This window comes from Miscanthus floridulus, chromosome 4 (assembly GCF_019320115.1).
Source record: "Miscanthus floridulus cultivar M001 chromosome 4, ASM1932011v1, whole genome shotgun sequence".
NCBI lineage: Eukaryota > Viridiplantae > Streptophyta > Magnoliopsida > Poales > Poaceae > Miscanthus > Miscanthus floridulus.
The window spans coordinates 4602528-4623148 of NC_089583.1; the positions used below are offsets into that span (position 1 = coordinate 4602528).

The 20621-nt window shown below is 48.6% G+C and overlaps 2 protein-coding genes and 1 pseudogene across 2 annotated transcripts; 1 reads left to right on the forward strand and 2 right to left on the reverse strand.

Annotated features, from left to right (window-relative positions):
- Positions 1–1903: 1903 nt before the first annotated feature.
- LOC136547936 (uncharacterized) lies at positions 1904–3154 on the reverse strand. The gene has a single exon (XM_066539617.1). It carries the CDS (start codon positions 3152–3154, stop codon positions 2081–2083), a length of 1074 nt encoding a protein of 357 aa, XP_066395714.1. The 3' UTR covers positions 1904–2080.
- A 2516-nt stretch (positions 3155–5670) lies between these two features.
- LOC136547937 (uncharacterized) lies at positions 5671–6324 on the forward strand. The gene has a single exon (XM_066539618.1). It carries the CDS (start codon positions 5671–5673, stop codon positions 6322–6324), a length of 654 nt encoding a protein of 217 aa, XP_066395715.1.
- A 10710-nt stretch (positions 6325–17034) lies between these two features.
- On the reverse strand, positions 17035–17709 carry LOC136550829 (uncharacterized; annotated as a pseudogene).
- Positions 17710–20621: the final 2912 nt, after the last annotated feature.

Consider the following 20621-nt stretch of genomic DNA (forward strand, 5'->3'; position numbering starts at 1 on the left):
GATAGAAAAATGCCTATAATTAGGTTTTTGGATTATTAGATTAATAGGCAATTTCCATGTCATTTTAATTCCATAATTTAACAGCATGATGATGACATGTAAAGAAATATTAATCATTGAAATCATGATATCGATTATCTCCATGGTGAAAATACATGCTAGATCATGTATCATGTGAAACATATAAAAAACAGAAACATGTGAACTTGATTCATAAATCATAACAGAGAGAAACTGGCATGATATACATCTCAGATTTTCAACAAGCATAAGGCTACATATGAAGCAACATGACTGTAATGATAAAGCACATATATGGAGCATATATTTGACAGAAGCAAACTGGTAAAACTGAACATAGGGAACAAACTGAGAGAGGATGAAACGATCATACCCTCCCGTCCGTGATTCCGAAGTCGACATGCTATAGGAGAAGAATCCTCGACGAAGAAGACGAAGACTCTTGGGCAGTCGCGTAGACGCTCCCCAAAAACCTAATTGTCGATCCCCCGTGCAAGGTCTCGAACGACAAGGGCTTCGGAGGCACCTGCCCTCTCGCTCCTCCGTGCGCGCAGAGTTACGAGATGAGGAAAGCTATCGAACAACTGAACTCGTTTCTGGAATGTGTTCTCTCTTTTTAACTGGAGTTGGAAGAATAGCAAGGGAAGCCGAGAAGCCTCGGAGGCATGGAGGCATGCGCCGGGAAGACCAAGAGACTCAGGGAGATCAAGCGTCAGGTCGTGTGGGTGCTAAAAATTAACACACCACACCACGCCCGCCTGCCTGCCTGCCTGCCTCGCCACGCCACGCGCACGCGCGTGTGGCACGCCCTTGTCCGTTTCTCAACCTCTCAAATTAGAAGGATCCATTCCAATCATTTAAGTTGAGTCAACGTCCTTTTAACTTCCAATCCGGTACAAATAATAATACACACAATTACAAGCCATAGAGTTATTGATTTATTAGATATATAAATGGGCCTAGCCCATAATAAATCCAACAACACCTAAATAAAGAAGGGCCTTTTACGCCAGTGTCATTAAAAAAGATGGCCTAATCGTCAATGCCCCTACAAAGTTGGGTCTATCACTGTCGTCTCTGGGTTTGGAAACTTCTTTCGCCCAAGCCATTCCGTCCATTGTAGCTACTAACGGTGGGTAACGGAGGTGGAAAAAGACTTGAATGCCACTGGGGAGTAAGAGGATGACTGAAAACTTGTGTGTTTCTTCTATGCCACTCCCAGGACCTAGCCTCTTGGTGCCATCGCCCGCGCCATGCTCAAGAACCCCGGCATCCTGCTGCACGAGGCCACCAGCGCGCTCGACTCGAGTCGGAGAAGCTCGTGCAGGAGGTGCTGGACCGCTTCATGATCGGGCGCACCACCCTGCTATCAGATCACATACACAAGCACTTTTCATCTATTTAATTCACAGGAAAACAGATCATGGGAATGCATTTCCAACATTCTGCACCAGGCGATTCCGTACTGAAATTGAATTAAGGTGAAGAACGTACGGTATTGTTGGTTTCTAAATAAGTTACTAAAATCCATCACTGCAAGTTGGCATGTTGCAAAAAAGGGATACAAGGTAGCTAAGTTCACTATTCAGCCTGCTCGGCTGCCTTTTTTGCGGTGCTGCTGCTGCAGCTGTTGCTGTAAAATTCTGTACAATAAACTAACAAAAGGTGATGCACCGGAATATCTGCAGCCACAGCCATAGGAAAAATTGCATATGTTAGAACGAGAATACGAGGTACTATGTCATGGCCGTTTGCTAACTCCACCCCTTCACCCCCAAAAGGAAAAAGGAAGAATCGTAAGATTCAATGGTAAAACCAAGCAGCTTGGAACCGTAACAGCAAATGTAAGCACATTGAACCATCATAACAAAAATATTGCCCATACAAGATACAAGCTAACAATATGCTCTTTTTTTACTATTGTTCTCATGCAATATCTCATAAGAAATTTGCAGCATAACTAGGCAAGTTCCATATCACTAATTACAACAGAGGGAAGGAAACACAAACAGGTAAAGCACACATGATATAGGTGATTAGTTGATCAAGAAATCATTACTCAACCATCCGTAGTAGCAAATGGATCATGCGAAGGTCCCACATCGTGGCCAATGGTTCTCTGCACCAAGCGCTGCAAGTCAGCCATAACCTTGTGCTCCCGCTTCGACTTCTCCTCGTAGTTAAACATGGCCAACGCCCTCTTATCCTCAGCACTGTAAACCTGGTTTTCCTTCCTTATACGGATAGCATTCATCCTTTGGTGCCTACTGCCACTCATCACATACCCCAAATCCTCGAACTTCTGAATCTCTTCTGCAGACAGACCAACTTCACCACGTCGTGGGATACGCTTCCCTTGCTGAACATACTGTGCAATAGCATCACCTTCTCCAGGCCTCAATGCACCACCATAACTAATATGCCCATCCGCACGTGGAAGTGGCATTGGACCAACAGGCATATCATTCTCTAAGGCAGCCTTCTTCTGGGCCTCAAGCATTTCCTTGAACTTGATTGCTTCTGGATCAATTTCTGGAACTTTAGTTTCTTCAACTTCTTTTACATCATCAGGGGTGGCATCAGAAGGGACTGATTCTTCGGAATCAGATCGCATGCTCCGCTTCCTCTTCGAGCTCTTACTCTTTTTCTTACTATCCTCCTCCACTTCCTCCTCAGAGCTTTGCTCGGAGGCTGTATCCTGGCTCCTCCTCTTCTTCCTCCTGGAGCTCCTGCCCCTCTTCTTAGATCTATTATGCCTACGCGACCTCTTTTTGCTCCTATCCCTAGAATCCTCCGAATCATAAGAGCCCACAGAATCATCGTCGCTCTCGCTTTCATCCTCAATCTCAGAATTGTATGAGCGGTGGCGGTGGCGCCGATGGCTGCGCTTGCTACTACGGCGACTGTTTTTCCTCCCTTTCTTCTTCCTCTTAGAAGCTTCAGATTCGCTGGACTCAGACAGGCTATCAGACTTACCGGATTCGGACTCCGACGCATCCTTGCTCTCCTCCTCGCTAGCCTCCGGCGAGCCCTCCGGAGATGCCTTCTCCTCTTCCACGTCGCTGTAGCAGTAGTTCTCGTACCCGACGGCATGGTGGAGCAGGGATCGCACTCGCACCTGCTCAAGCACCATCCCGACGGGTGCTACGCGCGGATGCTGCAGCGGCTGACAGGCGGTGCCGCGCCCGGGCCGTCGTCGTCAAGGTGCTGCAGCGGCTGACAGGCGGTGCAGCGGCTGCAGCGGCTGACAGGCTGACAGAGGAGGAATCTAGCGAGATGGGGAGAGTGAGAGTGGTCAATACCGGTCAACACGGAGACCTGTTTTGTCTCTATACCCATGGGCAACTGGGTCATTTCTCATGCCCGACCCCACATGTCAGGCCTCCCAAACGAGAAAAAACAAGCGGAGAGGCGACGGAATGGCTTGGGCGAAAGAAATTTCCAAACCCAGGGACAGCAGTGATAGACTCAATTTTGTAGAGGCCTTGACGATTAGGCCATCTTTTTTAATGTCACTGACGTAAAAGGCTCAATAAAGAATTCAGTGACGTCCCAATCTCCTAGTGGAAAAGGGGACAAGCATGCAAGTCAATAGTGGAGTCGGATAGTGCACTGTGCAGATCACAGTAAAATGAATTGACGGTCACAAACTTTTCTGATAGTGTCTTCCTTATCCTCAAACTTTGAAAATGTATTTTTAATTAAATCCCCATAAATATGCAGCATATGCCTCAAAAACATGGAAATATGGGCCACTAATCCATGGGCTCAACACATCCGGTGGTCCATCCTTATCTCTCCACCCATATATAACTACTTAACTAGCCAAACACCATTTAGAGTCAACCTATTTTCCGTACCACCGTCTATGAATTTTGGACCTTAGGGTTTTTTTTTTTTTGAGTGGAGAATTTTGGACCTTAGGTGCACGTGTGGACCTTTGGTGGTTTGGGCTGTTGGCCCGGCTCGTTTGGTGTTCTGGGCAAGAGAGACACAGCACGTTTGGTTCACGGAATGACCTAAAAGGATTGTTAGGTTTGGCGAAGGGAACCAACCCGTCCATCATGAGATTGCACCCTCCGCTAGTATATTCACGGCATCAACTCGTTCCTCTAGAAATCATCGGATGAACCCACGCCGGACGTGCTGATGCCGGACGGAACGTAGACAGGGTGGGTCATAAAGATGACGGAGGAAGACGACGTCCGTTGTCGATTGACCGCGCCGCCGTGACGCACAGCGGTTGATCGCCGAAGTTGCGCTTCGCACCATCGTTTTCAAATCCGAGATTCCGAGGGCATGGGAAGAGAAGGATGTACGTAAATGAAGCTAGGTTTGCATTGGGGTGGGGTGCTCACGGTCATGGGTTGCAGGTTGCTTACCTTCGTTGTTTGCAGCTCAGAGTCGGAGGTGGAGCAGATCGGCCGGGCGGCCGGACTTGAGTTCAAAGCAGAGAGAAGTGAACCGCCCGGAGTGATGAGAGGCGAGCAATGGATCGGAGCTGCGCGGTGTTGGCCGGAGAAGATGGTTCGTCGTCGTCAGTGTGTGTGTGTGTTATATGCCAGTGAGACTCTCGTGACGACGTTTTTATCATCGCGTCAGTCGGCAATGGCTGACCTCACATATTCTCCCCACCTCTTTCTTCTCCTCCGATCCCCTTTCTTTCCAGGAAACGTCTTGACGACACGAGCAGACAGGCACAGTCCCATCCGCGTCCATGGAAGTCAACTGTCCTGCATACACGAGACCAGATGCATGCGCGCAGATGACGCATCTTGCTCTGTTCTATATAGCCGACAGCGCTGCTATGCCCAGCACCGTGTTTGTGGGATCGTTGGTCGGCTACAGTACAGGGCGTGCAATAATTTGGACTTGCGGCCGGCGTTGCGCGCTGGCCACATGCAGCTAGCGTCCCTGGATAAAGTTAAATTTGACCCTACAGGCATGTACTCCAAAACGTTTAGAGTATTACTGGATATGTAGAGTAAAAAAATGATGTTACGTCTCTCTCCTCCTTGGCACACATCCGTATGTGTATCTAAAATAGATATGCATAGGGCACATGTCCTCTTTTTTTTTCCGAAAACATCAGGCACATGTCTTTTAGGTCAAATAAATAGTGTGCAACATCCTTGTTGCACGCCGACGATATTCATTTCGATGCAAATCTGGATCCATATCCAAACGGCTAGCATGTCCGCATCACGTGATAATCATTCATTCGGACAACTCGAGGATCGATTGGCTTAGCGCCGGTTTCAACAGATTGACCATGAAGAATCTAGAAATGCTTCTCGGTAAGGAGCACGTCTGGGAGGGAACACTTGGGGCTGTTCTAGATCGGTAAGGACACCTTAAATGCCCAAATGTCATCGAGAAACTTGCAGAATACACTACCGGACACAGGAGATCTGACCGGCGAAGTCCCAAAAACACACGGCAAAGGGTTTGTCGAGTGTTACACTTGGCAAACGACACTCGGCAAACTTGTTAACGGCAAACGCTAGTTTGCCAAGTGTTTTCTGTCGGGCACTCGGCAAAGAAGTTGCCGAGTGCAAAAAAAACACTCAGCAAACTTTTTTTTTCAAAAAAAATAAAAAAAGGCACGTTGACACCACTGCCGCACCACCAGCACCGCCACCACCATCCATGCCACCGCCACCACGCCGGGGAAGAAGGGAGGGCCCCACCACGCCGCACCACCACCATCCACGCCGCTGCCACCACGCCGGGGAAGAAGGGAGGGCCCCACCACGCCGCACCCCCGCCGCGCGGGATCCCCGCCGCCACGCTGCCGGGGAAGGAGGGGGTGCCGGATCCGCGCCGCCATGCCGCCGGGGAAGGAGGGTAAGGAGCATCCACGCCGAATCCACGCCGCCAGGGAAGGAGGGGGCGCCAGATCCGCGCCGCCACGCCGCCGGGGAAGGAGGAAAGGAGCATCCACGCCGGATCCGCGCCGCCACGCCGCCAGGGAAGGAGGGGGCGCCGGATCCGTGCCGCCACGCCCCCGAGGAAGGAGGGAAGGAGCTGGATCCGGCGAGGGGGCGCTGGGAGAGGGAGAGGGTAGGGCGCCGCCGCGTCGGGAGAGGGAGGGGGCAGGGCGCCGCCGCGTCGGAAGAGGGAGGGGAGAGGGCGGCGCCGCGCTCGGGAGAGGAGGACCACGGCGCGCTCAGGAGAGGACCACCGCCACCACGCACGGAGAGAGGGAGGCGGGGCGGATTTGGGGGGCGTGCGGCGGATTTGGAGAGAGGGCGCGCGGCGGATTTGAAGAGAGGAGGCGCGCGGCGCACGGCGGATTTATAGTAAAATTTGTTTGCCGAGTGTTCTGGATCCGCACACTCGGCAAAGTTTTTTTTCATTTTTTTTCTTCTCCTTTGTTTTTAGAAAAAAAATTATTTCTTTGCCGAGTGTTTTTTTTAACACTCGGCAAACACCCTCTTTGCCGAGTGTTTTTTTTACACTCGGCAAACCGCATATTTGCCGAGTGTTTTTTTTTTTCCGAGTGTTTTTAGCGTAGCACTCGGCAAAGAACTTGTTCGCCGAGTGCCCGAGGGAATACACTCGACAAACATAAAAACACTCGGCAAATTTGAGGATTCCGGTAGTGATTACTGTATGATTATGATTGCATGCCTAACAAAGCAATTTTTCAACTTCAATCCATTTTTGACGGAAACTGAGTTTGTGAATGGCAATGTTGTCCTTTCGCATCCCATAAAATAATAGATGCAATATGAAAATAAGAACCAACACATACATGGGGACATATATATTGTGCGCTCTCCATCTGCCAAACCTTCTTGTTCTTGTTATGCAACGTGCCAACTTGCAAGGATTCAAGTTGCTGTGTATGTGGTTGTCGGTCTCGTTGGTTTGTTATAGGTTTTGGTTACCTCACCGTGTAGGGGAGGTGCTGCCGAAATTTACAATTGACATTATTATATTCCTTTGTTGCAGGAGAGGCTATTGCAAAGATCATTCTCCACCGTCCTCGACTCCTCACTTTGCAGGACAGCAAGGTGAGGCATCCTACACCTCTCTTTCTGTATGTTTGCCGAGTGCCCAGGATTTGACACTCGGCAAAGATGGCATGCACTACTGGATTCAGGTTCTTTGCCGAGTCTCGGCAAAGGCCAGATTGCACTCGGCAAAGCCTTTGCCGAGTGCGACACTCGGCAAAGAACACACGGTAAAAAACTGATCGGCAAAGCCCTCTTTGCCGAGTGTCTTTTATCGGGCACTCGGCAAAGGCTTTGCCGAGTGCCCCAGGGACACTCGGCAAAGAAAAGCGACCGTCACGGCTCCAGTCCCGTTGACGGTCACTTTGCCGAGTGTCAACCCTGCAGGCACTCGGCAAAGATTTTTTATTTTTTTAAAAAAAAATCTTTGCCGAGTGCTGACCCTTCAGGCACTCGGCAAAGAGTTTTTTTTTTACAAAATTTCTTTGCCGAGTGCCAACCTTCAGGCACTCTGCAAAGATTTTTTTTAATTTCTTTGCCGAGTGCCCTCTGCTAGGCACTCGGCAAAGTTTGAATTTTTTTTAAAAAAAAATTCTTTGCCGAGTGCCCTCTGCCGGCACTCAGCAAAGTTTGAATTCTTTGCCGAGTGTCATCTGTCCGGCACTCGGCAAAGTTTGAATTTTTTTTAAATTTCTTTGCCGAGTGCCCTATATCCGGCAGTCGGCAAAGTTTGAATTTTTTTTTAAAAAAATTCTTTGCCGAGTGCCCTCTGTGCGGCACTCGGCAAAGTTTGATTTTTTTTAAAAAAATTTCTTTGCCAAATGCCATAGCACTCGGCAAAGCTGGAAAAATGGTTTTCTGGACACCCATTTTTCCAGCTTTGCCGAGTGTTGTGACCATTGCACTCGGCAAAGGGGTCCTTTGCTGAGTGCAACACTCGGCAAAGTGACCCAAAACTGCAATTTTTTTTACATTCCATCATGACAAATAAATTCATACAAACATATATCACATATATATCTCATCCATCACATATATATCTCATCCATCACATATATATCTCATCCATCCACACATCCATCCGCACATATCATATCCATCACAATGTATATCACATATATAATAATAAGTGCTCAAGTCCATCCAAATAAATCCACAAGTTCATCAAAGTCCACAAGTGCATCACAAGTATATCACAAAGTGAACAATAAATGAAAAAAATACAACGTGCACTCATCTCGGCCAAGGCGACTGTGGTGAAGGCCCAGCTCCATCATTCGAAGGTGCATGAAGTGGATTATTCGAACCACCGTCAGATGGAGACTACACGAAAGAGAAATGATTGCATGTGAGGCAAGATTATTTGGATAGCTAATCTAGGAAGGTAGAGGTCATACAAGCAAAGCACAAGCGAAAGTAAAAAAACTTTCATACTCACAGGAGTAGCTGTAGCTGCAGGACGCGGATGCGGAGGTGGAACCAACAGCCCAGGTGGCAGAGAGAAGCCCACACGTTGCCCAAGTCCTTGTAGGAACTCTGTAATGTCCGTTAGCCTCTGCGCCTGGGCCTACCACTCGGCCCGCTCGGCCTCCAGCTGGGCCGCCATCCTCTGGTGCCCGGCCTCCAGCTCCATACATTGCCTCATTTCTTGTTCCAGGCCACCATCCTCTGGTGCCCGGCCTCCAGCTCCAGACATTGCCTCATTTCTTGTTCCAGATGGGCCTGCAATATTTCACTCCAATGTTTTCAGTAATGCAAAGCTAATTAAGGTGTGTAAAGATCAATGTGTGATGAGTAAAAAAGAAATAACCTTGAGTGCATCGACCCGGTGCTGTGCAGCAGTCGGCCATGTGCAAATGGCCGGGCTCTCGCTCGTGCTCCGTGCTCAGATCTGGGAGAGAGAGAGAGAGAGTAGAGGCCGTGTCGATGACGCCATCGCCAAGCCAGAACCGCCCATGCTTCTTGCCTTGCCCCGCCCTCATGACGGTCTCTGCATCAAAGTCCTGGGTGCTCGGATCGTGGTCTGGCCCATGGAGCGACCTCGCCACCTTAGTGTACTCACTGATGCAGGAGTGGACACTCGGGTTCATGTATGCCTCGGGTGGGTCCTCCAGGTTGAAGGAGACGTCGGACGTCGCCTTGCCCTTGTGGGCCATACACCATGCCTGGAAGTCCGAGCAAGCCTGGCCACTATGTGACACCGACTGGGAGAAAGACAGCACGATGATTAGAAATCAGGCAGAACTCAGCGTCACAATAGATAAATGAATTCGCATACCCATGCTTGTTTGTATCCGGCGAGGCTGCGACTGCCTTGATGGTGTGCTGGACCTTGCATCTGCAAACGACGGTCCTGGGCATCCCTGTGCATCTTGAGGTACTCCTCCGTGAACCACCAATCCACCATCATCACCCAGCACTCAGGATTCGCTTGGCACCACCAGGGAATCATCTACACGTCATCAAGTATTGGACATATAAGAAGATCAAATTAAACCAACTTAATCTCAAAACGAATCAATATTGATGTTCTTCATTTACCTCAAGGTACTGCTCCCGGGTCAGTTGCATCTCACTTGTGTCTTTCTTGGTTTTCCTCTCTCTAAGCTTCGGCCCATAGTAGGTTACAATGGCCTAGATGCGCACCTCGTGATGCATGTCGGAGACTAGTTTTTTACTAGCTTTGGTAGTCACCTGCTCCGCCCTAGCCTCAAATCCCTCCTCGCGTCTGTAATAAGTCTGCATACAAAAGCGATGTATCCATTCATTATTTCAAGAAAAGTCCAATAAATGCGACGTATTGAGCAATGTTGTGTGACAGAGACTTACCCAAAGCTCTGCCTTCACTCGCGCCGCCTTGTTGGGGTACTCTGCATCGGTGGCAATGGTGTAGTGGTCAAACGAGTAGGCCGGCTCCATCTTCGATGCATACATGACAATGTCGGGGAAGTGTTGCCTGCACAGAAGACCCAGGATGCCGTTGACTAGCCATGCGTTACCACCCGACACAACCACCCAGTTTCTGCGCAAGTGATTAAGAAAAATTATTAGTTTTTTTCATCATATCATATGAAGTAGTGGTGATAACATATAAAGTTACTTACTTTTGCCCTTCAGGGCGAATCACTGGGCGTTGGTGAGGAAGCAGAACATGTGAAAGGCTCGCGGGACCTCGCAAGTAGACACTCGAAGAGGAGTTGGAGGAAGCGGAACCCGTGCCTGCCGCCTCCAACTCGTCGTCCTTGTGCGGCCCCTCCTCCTCGTCCATCTGCCGAACTAGCTCATCGTCCGACTCATCCATGGGCGCCACCGCCTCCTCTGGCTCCTCCTCATGCGGCGTGGTAGGAGACGGCCCCCTCCTGCGTCTGGCAGTCCTCCTCCTCCTCCTCCTGCTCGATCCCTCCGCCGCCCCCTCCGCCTCCTCCTGCAGCTGGCGTGGTCTTTGGTATATCGAGTTCACAAACCTATGACGGTCGCCCGCCATCTTTGTTCAATCACCTGCAACAAAAAAGAAAAATAAGACGTAATTAGAAATAGGTGAAAAAATGAACAAAACATAATTACAAAAAACATAGTAATACATGTATTAGAAATATTTGCAAAAATGAACAAAACATAATTACAAAAAACATAGTATTACATGTATTAGAAATAATCTTCATGATTGAGATTAGTTGGATCATAGGTCTCGTCATCACTATCAACATTGTCCAACTCATCAACACTATCCGAAGGAGGAATGTTGTCTTCACTGTCATTGTCTAAACGTAATCGCTCAAGCATTTGTATATCCTTCAGATTTCGCACCTCGTCTCCAGCGTCCTCGTCATCATCCCTTTCATTGTCTACTTCCATTCCTATCTCTTCGATTAAGTCTATGTCAAACCTTCCTTGTAGTCCCTCTTCTTGATAGAACTCTCCATCATATGTGTTTGGGTTGAAGTTGTAATCTTTATTGTTTGGGATAGGTAGTTTACAGTGTGACGATACCTTATGCACAATAGACCAACCCTTAAGATGCTCGGCGTCTTTGCACACATATGATGTATAATAAACCTGGACGGCCTGTCGAGCCACAATGTAGACATCTTTTCCTGGATAGACGGAATCCTGTCGAATCTCGACTAGCCCAAGCTTAGGGGTCCGTCTCGTTACTCCAGGATGAAACCAGTGGCATTTGAATATGGCAGGAGTAAGAGGTTTGGAACCATAGAATGATAGTTCATAGATTTCTTTAATTCTTCCATAATAGTCGAGTCTATCAGTGCCGGACGTAACAACTCCGTTGTTTGTGGTTTTTCGATTGGACCGACTCTGCTCGTAGCTTGCTGTGTGAAAACGATATCTATTCACGTCATAACCGGTAAATGACTTGACCCTAACGGCATAGCCGTTTGCAACCTGTCTCAGCTCGTCACTTATAGACGCATCAGTTTGGGCTTTCTATTTGAACCAACAAATGAAATCGGGGCTCCCTGGTCCCGCACCCCATGAAAAGAAGGGTATCATTTTCTTGCGGGGTAGGTTGCCTTGATCCATGCCAGGATTGACGAAGAAATTCTCTGTACCAACGAGAAACAAGGGGGTCGGACGAAGAAACAAGGACATACGGCGAAATGTAACAAGTTCATTCAGAACTTACCCAATGAACGGTTGCACCTCGACAAGGTTGGTCAACACATATAGCATGATACTGTGCCACTCTTCATTTTTCAATTGCTTAGTGGTCGATGCACTTGCGCTTCTGATTTGCCCTTGGAAAAGGCTGAGGTTCGATTCATTTTCACCAGCATTATAATGAGGGGGTGGATTATAAATGCTAGGAAGTTTCTCAGTGTAGTATTTCTCTGTGAAGTTCGACACCTCCTCTAGAATGTATGCCTCTGCAATGGAAGCCTCAATTTTGGCTTTATTTCTACATTTTTTGCGAAGAGTCTTCAGACATCTCTTGATTGGATAGCACCAATGGTTCTACACGGCCCCCCATCCATGCCTCATACGGGAGGTGCACAATCAAATGCTGCATCGGCAAGAAGAAGCCGGGTGGAAAGATCTTCTCCAACTTACAAAGCAACAAGGGTGCCACTTTTTCCAAGTCATCAATGACGGTCCGAGAGAGCTCCTTGGCACAAAGCTGGCAAAATAAGTAGCTCAACTCTGCCAGCGCTTGCCAGACATGCTCTAGGACATAGCCTCGAACCATCACCGGAAGAAGCCGCTCAATCCATATGTGGTAGTCATGACTCTTCATCCCGTTTACTTGCAGAGTGCCTAAGTTCACTCCCCTCTTTAGATTCGCTGCATACCCATCAGGGAACATTAGCATCTTGATCCATTCAAGTACTTCCCTCCTTTGGTCCTTTTTTCAAGATGAAATCGGCCTTAGGCCTTCTCCAGGTCTTACCACGACTAGGAGGCTACATCTCTTGATTTGGTCTATCGCACAATGTTGTCAGGTCCACTCTAGCCTTAGGGTTGTCCATAGACTTTTTAGTGTCCATGAGTGTTGCCCAAAGTGCCTCGGCGACATTCTTTTTAGTGTGCATTACATCAATGTTATGTGGCAGAAGAAGGTCATCGAAATAGGGGAGCCTCGTCATGCCCGAGATATGAGTCCACATATGTTGCTCACCATATCCCACAAAACCACCTTCATTAGGCATGAGAGCATCTATCTGAGCATGAACCTCGGCACCAGTCATCATCCGTGGTGCAGGGTTTGTCACTTTGACACCTTTCGTAAAGTTCTTGATGTCTTATCTGAATGGATGGTCAAGAGGTAGGAATTGACGATATCTGTCGAACGACAAATACTTGCCACCCTTCTGCAACCAAATGAACCTCACACCTTCCTTGCATATTGGGCATGGGAACTTCCCGTGAACACACCAGGCGCAGAATATCCCATACGCTAGGAAGTCATGCAGGGAGTAGTGGTACCAAACGTGCATTTTGAAGGTTGTCTTTGTAGCTCAATCGTATGTCCATACCCCTTCGTCCCAAGCACGGACCAATTCATCAACACACGGGCTCCATAAACATACCCATATTACTCCCTAGGTGTCCAGGAATTATCAACGATAAGAATACGTTATGTCGTTGAAAGGAGACACCGGGGGGAGATTAAGGGGGATAACGAAGATGGGCCAACATGTGTATGGGGCAGCCATCATTCCATAAGGATAGAACCCATCTGTTGCCAGCGCGACACATACATTACGAGCCTTATCTGCTTTGTCATGATGTTTGTCATTAAAGCAGATCCAAGCTTCACCATCGAATGGATGTACCATCTTGTCAGTATTGTACTGTTTGCCATTTTTGTGCCATGTCATCTGTTTCGCGGATTCCTCGATCATGTATAGCCGTTGGATCCTTGGTAGGAACGGAAGGTACCGTAGGATTTTCACAGGGATCGTAAGTTGCCTCTTCTGGCCATCATTAGAGTCTACCTCCAGGTACCTAGAGGATTTACACTTTGGACAGAACTTTGCATGCTTGTGTTCTTTCCTAAATAGGACGCACCCCTTCGGACAAGCATGTATCTGCTCATACGGCATCTTAAGTGCGCAAAGGAGTTTCTGTGACTCATACATGCTCTTTGGCAGAATGTGGCCCTCCGGAAGCAGGGTGCCAATCACGGCCAACATCTTATCGAAGCCAGGTCGACTCAAGTTTAACTCGGACTTCAACCCCATTAAGCGTCCAATGGCATCCAGTTGAGACACCATTGACCGATCATGAAGGGGTTTCTATGCCGAGTCCATCATGTCATAGAACGCCTGTGCGGCTGCCTCCATCTCCTCCTTCTCACGTCCCTCATTGAACTGTCCTTGGTGAAAGTCATCTAACATATCTAGTACCCCCGCATCAGCATCAAAAGCCTCCACCCGTGGTCTCACCACCTCCTCTCTCATACGATGGGCTTCACCATGGTGGACCCACCGGGTGTAGTCCGGCGTAAATCCATTCTTCACAAGATGTTTACCTATTTCCACCTTGTTTACCCTCCTCCTATTTCCACATTTGCTGTAGGGACACAAAACTAGGCAATGTCCTTTAGCAGCCTTGCCAAATGCACTGTTCAAGAAAGCATCGGTCTTGTTCATCCATTCCGTGGTGTAATCACTCTGACTTCTCCAGCCCGTGTACATCCACTGACGGTCATCCATCCTCTAACATATGTATCAGCGAGTAATGTAACCATCAATTGCATCTACATGGCGTTCCTACTATCTAATAGGTGAGGATAGGTCCTAATCCTACCCGCGGATACGTAGATGAGGTTAGTTTCCATGCTCTACTCCTATCCGAGATAGAATTTCGGCAGCACCTCCCCGCTGTTCTCTAGATACATGTCCTACCAAAGAAGAGTGCGTATCTGGAGAACAACAGGGAGGTGATACCGAAACTCTGTCTCGGACCAGAACAGACCATGGAAACTAACCCATCTACACATCCGTGGGTTGTCCAAAAAACGTGGAAAATCCGAAACAGATATGGTCATAGATATGCAAAGATCTGCATACCTCCAACCGTATCTCTTTCGAGCGGGAGACACCTAACTAGGTTACGCGATCTATGACCATGATACGGAAAAGAGGGGTTATACCTAGAGTGGCGGCGGAGTCAAGCTAGCGGGGCCATGGCGGGTCGGTGCAGTGGCGAGGCGGCGCGGTGCAGGCAGACCGGCACGACGATGGGAACTCCGACTCGGCTCCGATGGGCTCTTCTCTACAAAAATGGAACAAAATACTGTCATTTAAAAAAAATTTGGCAGAACCTCCTCTTCACGGTGAGGTTTCCAAAACCTACAAAAAACAACGACACGATGGCCGACAAGCACATATGTCTCAAGAGAAGCCATGTAATTTGGATATCAATCCATGTAGAAGAATATATCCAAGTAGTACCACTACTTCTACTACTACTTCCGCTATTGCTACTACTACTACCACTAGTTCTACTACTACTACCACCACTATTGCTACAACTACTACCACTAGTTCTACTACTACTACTACCACCACTACTTCTACTACTACTACCACTAATTCTACTACTACTACTACCACTAGTTGTACTACTACTACCACTACTTCTAATACTACCACTACCACTAGCACTACTAGTACAACTAATACTACTACAACTATCACTACCATGACAACAACAAGAGAGAAGGCATACCTGACGGGTGCCGGGGTCGGAGTCGGGGTCGTCGGAGTCGGGAACAGGGTCGGGCACGGGCACGGCCGGGGGGTAGGGCCGGCCTAGGGCGGCCGGGGGCAGGGCGTGGGCGCGTGGGCGGCGTGTGCGCGCAGGCGGTGGCGGCGTGGGCGGCGCGAGCGTGGGCGCGGGGGCTGGCTGGCTGTCTGTTTGACTTCCCGGCCGGCCGAATTTGCTTAAGTCCCAGAACCGCCCTTTGCCGAGTGCCGGATCAGGGAGGCACTCGGCAAAGATTTATTTATTTTTTTTAAAAAAATTCTTTGCCGAGTGTCCCGCACTCGGCAAAGATTTAAATTTTTTTAAAAAAATTTCTTTGCCGAGTGCCCCAGATCTGGCACTCGACAAATTTTTTTTTTGAAAAATACTTTGCCGAGTGCCCCTGGAATGGCACTCGGCAAAGAATTTTTTTAATGTCTTTTTTAAAAAAAATACTTTGTCGAGTGCCCCAGGCACGACACTCGGCAAAGATTTTTTTTTAAATGTCTTTGCCGAGTGCCCTGTGAAGGCACTCGGCAAAGAGAAAATTTTTTAAAAAAATCAAAACCCTCTTTGTCGAGTGCCTTATTCGTGGACATCTCTACATGTGCACGAATAAGGCACTCGGCAAAGAGGGTTTTGAATTTTTTTAAAAATTTCCTCTTTGTCGAGTGCCTTCGTAGGGCACTCGGCAAAGACATTTAAAAAAAATTAAATCTTTGTTGAGTGCCGTGACAGGGGCACTCGGCAAAGTATTTTTCAAAAAAAATGCCGAGTGCCAGATTTGGGACACTCGGCAAAGAAATTTTTTTAAAAAAATTAAATCTTTGCCGAGTGCCAGATCTGGGACACTCGGCAAAGATTTTTTTTAAAAAAAAATAAATCTTTGCCGAGTGCCTAACAGCAGGCACTCGGCAAAGAAGGACGTGGCCGAACACCGTTACGCGGGTCATCCTATGCCGAATGCCGCGCTTTTGTCGAGAGTCTGGCACTCGACAAATAAGTCATTTGCCGAGTGCAATTCTTTGCTGAGTGCAGTACTCGGCAAAGAAGGTCTTTGCCGAGTGCCGGATTTTTTACACTCGGCAAAGAATTTTACACTCGGCAAAGTCTCTATTTCCAGTAGTGATGTTTGCCGTGTGTTAGATATTAGACACTCGGCAAAGAATTCAGGTTTGCCCAGTGGCAGGTCCGGGACACTCGGCAAACACGCCATGATCGTCTCCGTGTCGTCGCGTTACTTTTTTTGCCGAGCATCGGTTTTAGCTCTCGGCAAAGTGTTTGTCGAGTGCCCGATAGAAAACACTCGACAAAGAGACGTTTGCCGACACTGTAGATATCGTGTGCTGTTTGCCGAGTGTTACACTCGGCAAAACTTTTGCCGAGTATTTTTTTTGTCTTTGTCAAGTGCCTATGGCACACGGCAAAGTCACTGTTTTCGGTAGTGGAGAAATTAACAGCTAGGCTAGCTTAGCCGTGTTAGGCCCCGTTTAGATGCGAAAATTTTTAGCTTTTGGCTACTGTAGCACTTTCGTTTGTATTTGGCAAAAATTGTCCAATTATGGACTATTTAGGCTTAAAAGATTCGTCTCGTCAATTACGGGCAAATTGTGCTATTAGTTATTTTTTTTACCTACATTTAATGCTCCATGCATGTACCGCAAGATTTGATATGATGAGGAATCTTGAAAAAATTTGGATTTTGGGTGGGATCTAAACAGGGCCTTAATCGGGAGGAGGACACGAACTTCCGTTGACTTTGATTGATGCGGCAAGCTAGCTGTACGAGCCTGGTGGACCAGGTCCCCAAGTTACCAAGGGCGGCGGTGGAACAAGCTGCAGTAGTAGGCTACTGGCGCCGGAAGACTTGCTCCTCGCCAGTGCGGTGGTTGACGTGGCGGATCCACCGCCCACGGCCTCCGGCGTGGTGCCTCCTGCTGTGGCCGTGCAGCTGCTGCGTGGTCGTCGGCAGGCTGGGCCCCTCGCCGACCCCGACGTGCAGCACCTCGACGCCGCCGGCGCTGATGGGGAGGTAGGCCGCGCGCACGACCCTGGTCCCGGCGGCCATCGTCCCCCACGGCGGCGCGACGCCGGACGTCGCCGTGGCGCACCACGACCATGCCCCTGGGCCCCGGCCTCGCCACCCTCAGCACGGCCGCCGCGTCCCGGCGCGGCACGTTCAGCACGAGGAGGTCCACGCCCTCCAGCCGCGCCATCGCGGACTCGGCCTCGATGTCGACGTCGAGGCGGGCGTAGCGGCCGCCGTGCGGCGCGCGGCGGCGGCGAGCGCGAGGCTGGTGGAGGGCGGGCGGCGGCGGCGAGGCGTCCGCGTCCAAGTACGGGGCGTCGACGATGAGCTGGGCGTTCCAGCCGCCGGCCATGGCGGCGAAGAGCCGTCGGCGGAATCGTTGGCGATCGCACGGACGCCGTCGATGTAGGCCTTGGAGGCCGTGTCGGGGCACCACACCAGCTTCATCGTCTACCGTCTCTGCTGTCCTCTCTGGATCCTGCAGCTCTTGGTGGACGGTCGATGGATTGGTTACTTGGCGGCGAAGGAAGGAAGGAATGGAAGGGAAGCGACAGCGAGGGGGGAGAAGAGAAGGAAGCAGACATAGAAAAGCGGACGTGTGATGGAGAGGAAGTGAGCGGTGGTGGTGCGTGGATAAGCGAGAGCGGATATATGCGATGCGCCCCGCCGATCTGTGGGCTGCGCTGCGGTGACGCCCCCGGCCGTTGACGAACGTGAACAAGGGAGCGAGCATGGCGGCAACAAAAAGGACGGCGGCCGCCACTACCGCTGCGACCGGCCGGGGTGAGCAACGGACGGACGAACTGGAGGCGGCCGCTCGTGAGGGACGGACGGGATCGGTGGACACTCACGTGCTCGCAAGCACACATGCCTAGTACACCGGCATCTTAGAGAGAGGGAGGATGGTTGAGTGAGGGCGGAGCTAAGATGAGCACCTATCGAAGATTAATGGTGAAATTATGTTTTTTCTACAGTAAATACAAAACAAAATCACTCTCATGGCACAAATCTTATATATCTGTCTTCTACTTTCATGAAACTAATATGAGAGATATGAGTGATGTAGATTTTATGAACAACGTTATTGTCGCTTTGTCAAATGAAGAAATGACAAAAATAAACTTTGTAGATCTTGAGAAGTTATACAACTTTGTAGTTGAAAGTTTTTCATTTGAATTCATTTAGGGCCTCAAAAATTGCTTCGAAAAACTGATTTGCCGAGGGCCAAAAAAAATGCACACGGCAAAAAGCCTCTTTGCCGAGTGCCAGAAAAAAACACTCGGCAAAGACATATTTTGCCGTGTGTTTTTGTTTGCCGAGTGTATTTTTCTGACACTCGGCAAACACGGTCTTTGCCGAGTGCCCGATAAAATACACTCGGCAAAGCCTCCGACACTCGGCAAATCGCCGGTTTCCGGTAGTGTGGGTACAAGTGGAACCTTCTTTCGAGATATTCAAGACTTACGTTCGCTTTGATTTTTTCTGCTTAATCCAATGATGTCGTGTGGACCTCTTCCTAACCCAGCAAGGTTACATTTAGGGTTCCAAGGCTAACCTGACGCGGACTCAAAGGGGTCGCGCGGTGGAAGGTTGGCCTGGTGATGTTGCGAGGGGGGGGGGGCAGTGGTGGCTGGGCGGACACTTGGGGAAGACGATTGAGCGTGGTAAGGACAAGGTATGACATTGATAGCCTTGCAATCTGCATCATGTTAGTGCGGTGGCAATCATAGGCAATGGCGGATCGGAGGCGGTGGAATTGGGCGAGAGACGATGGCGGTAGGGCGCTGTCAGAGTCAGATGTGGGAGTGGGGATGGGGGGGGGGGGCGCTGTTGAGGGGCTCAAGCGAAGATGAAGATGACGTCTAGGAGGAGGCACATCTGATGGATTTTAGGACAGAGCCATGGTGGACAGCGTCGGAGTCACCGGGGAGGCGGAGGTGAGGGGTCAAGCGGCACAGGAGGGAGGGGGGAGGGAAGTTGATTGAGTCGGTGAAGGCGATTAAAAGGCAAGAATTGATGATGATAAGATGAAAAGATTCTGGATGCTATATTATAGTAGATCTATAAGGGATAAAAAGATTGAGCGATGATGCTTGCTCTTGAAATAGTTTTCGTTGTTGTCTAGATAGAACTTACCAAATTGCACGAGAATTCCAAATAAACTAAAAACAGGAGTTGTACATCTGTTCTCGGAAGCATACACGACTTCTTCTTGTTACCACGGGCTTGCACCGCCGCGGGCGCATCATCCACAGTCAGAAACAAATGGAACTAAAATATCATATTCGTTCACCTCTGTAATCCCTTTTGCTTTGGAAGTCACGTTTTCGGCACCGTAATTGATGCCGGCTCGCAAATTTGTTGTCTCTGTAGATTTGGTGAACCCACCCAGATCTGATACTGACATGTACCATGTACGACGTGCGACGAAACTGTCGGTCACATCACAGACGCAGGGGGAGGCGATAAAATTGACAAGTCTGACACAGAGAGAACGATAAAATTGACAATAACGGAACGGATAAAAAACGCAGGTGCTGCTGGGTCGTGGGTCTGGCCGTCTGGGTGCACTTTATCTATCCGCAGCTGCTAGATCGAGATAGGTGAGCCGAGCCATCGAACGACGTGTGTGACAGGGATTTTGGTTATCAGCTTCACCCACAAAAGTCAACTCTGCATTTCGAGAGATGACCGATGCATGATGCCATACGGGTCAAGTGCAACTGGATGATGGTACAATATATATAACTAGTATGTGCCTTTGGCCTGGTTTAGATTGCAAGTTTTTTCACTCTCTCTCCATCACATTAAATCTTTGGACATATGCATGGAGTATTAAATGTAGATAAAAAATAACTAATTACACAGTTTGATTATAAATTACGAGACGAATCTTTTGAGCCTAGTTAAGCCATGATTGGACAATAATTGTTAAATACAAACGAAAGTGCTACAGTACCAAATACTGATTCCTAAACGAGGCCTTTGTATATATACTGCACGATTTTCCATGCTAGATGACCAAGTACGTACTGGTAATTAAGTGGTTTTATATATCGATCTAGTTGATTTTTTAGATATATGGGCTTTAGTGTGGCCTAATTGGCACTAGGTCCCTCAACTCATTTTGTATACTTACAACTTGGCTTGTTACGCAGCTTATTGAGGAGTTATATAGGTTGGATGGTTTTTACCATAAGCAACCTATTGACACGCGCGCTATACATAGCTAGTGACATGTTTTTTTTTTTTGTTCTTGTGAAACATACAAATAAAAATACTTTTTTTTTGGGTGAACGATGTTAGAACTTTTTTATTTAAAAACCATATATTTATTGCACGAAAACAATCTTGGAATGCAGAAAGGAGTGGGTACTACTACTACCGATGAAGAAACTACTATTTTT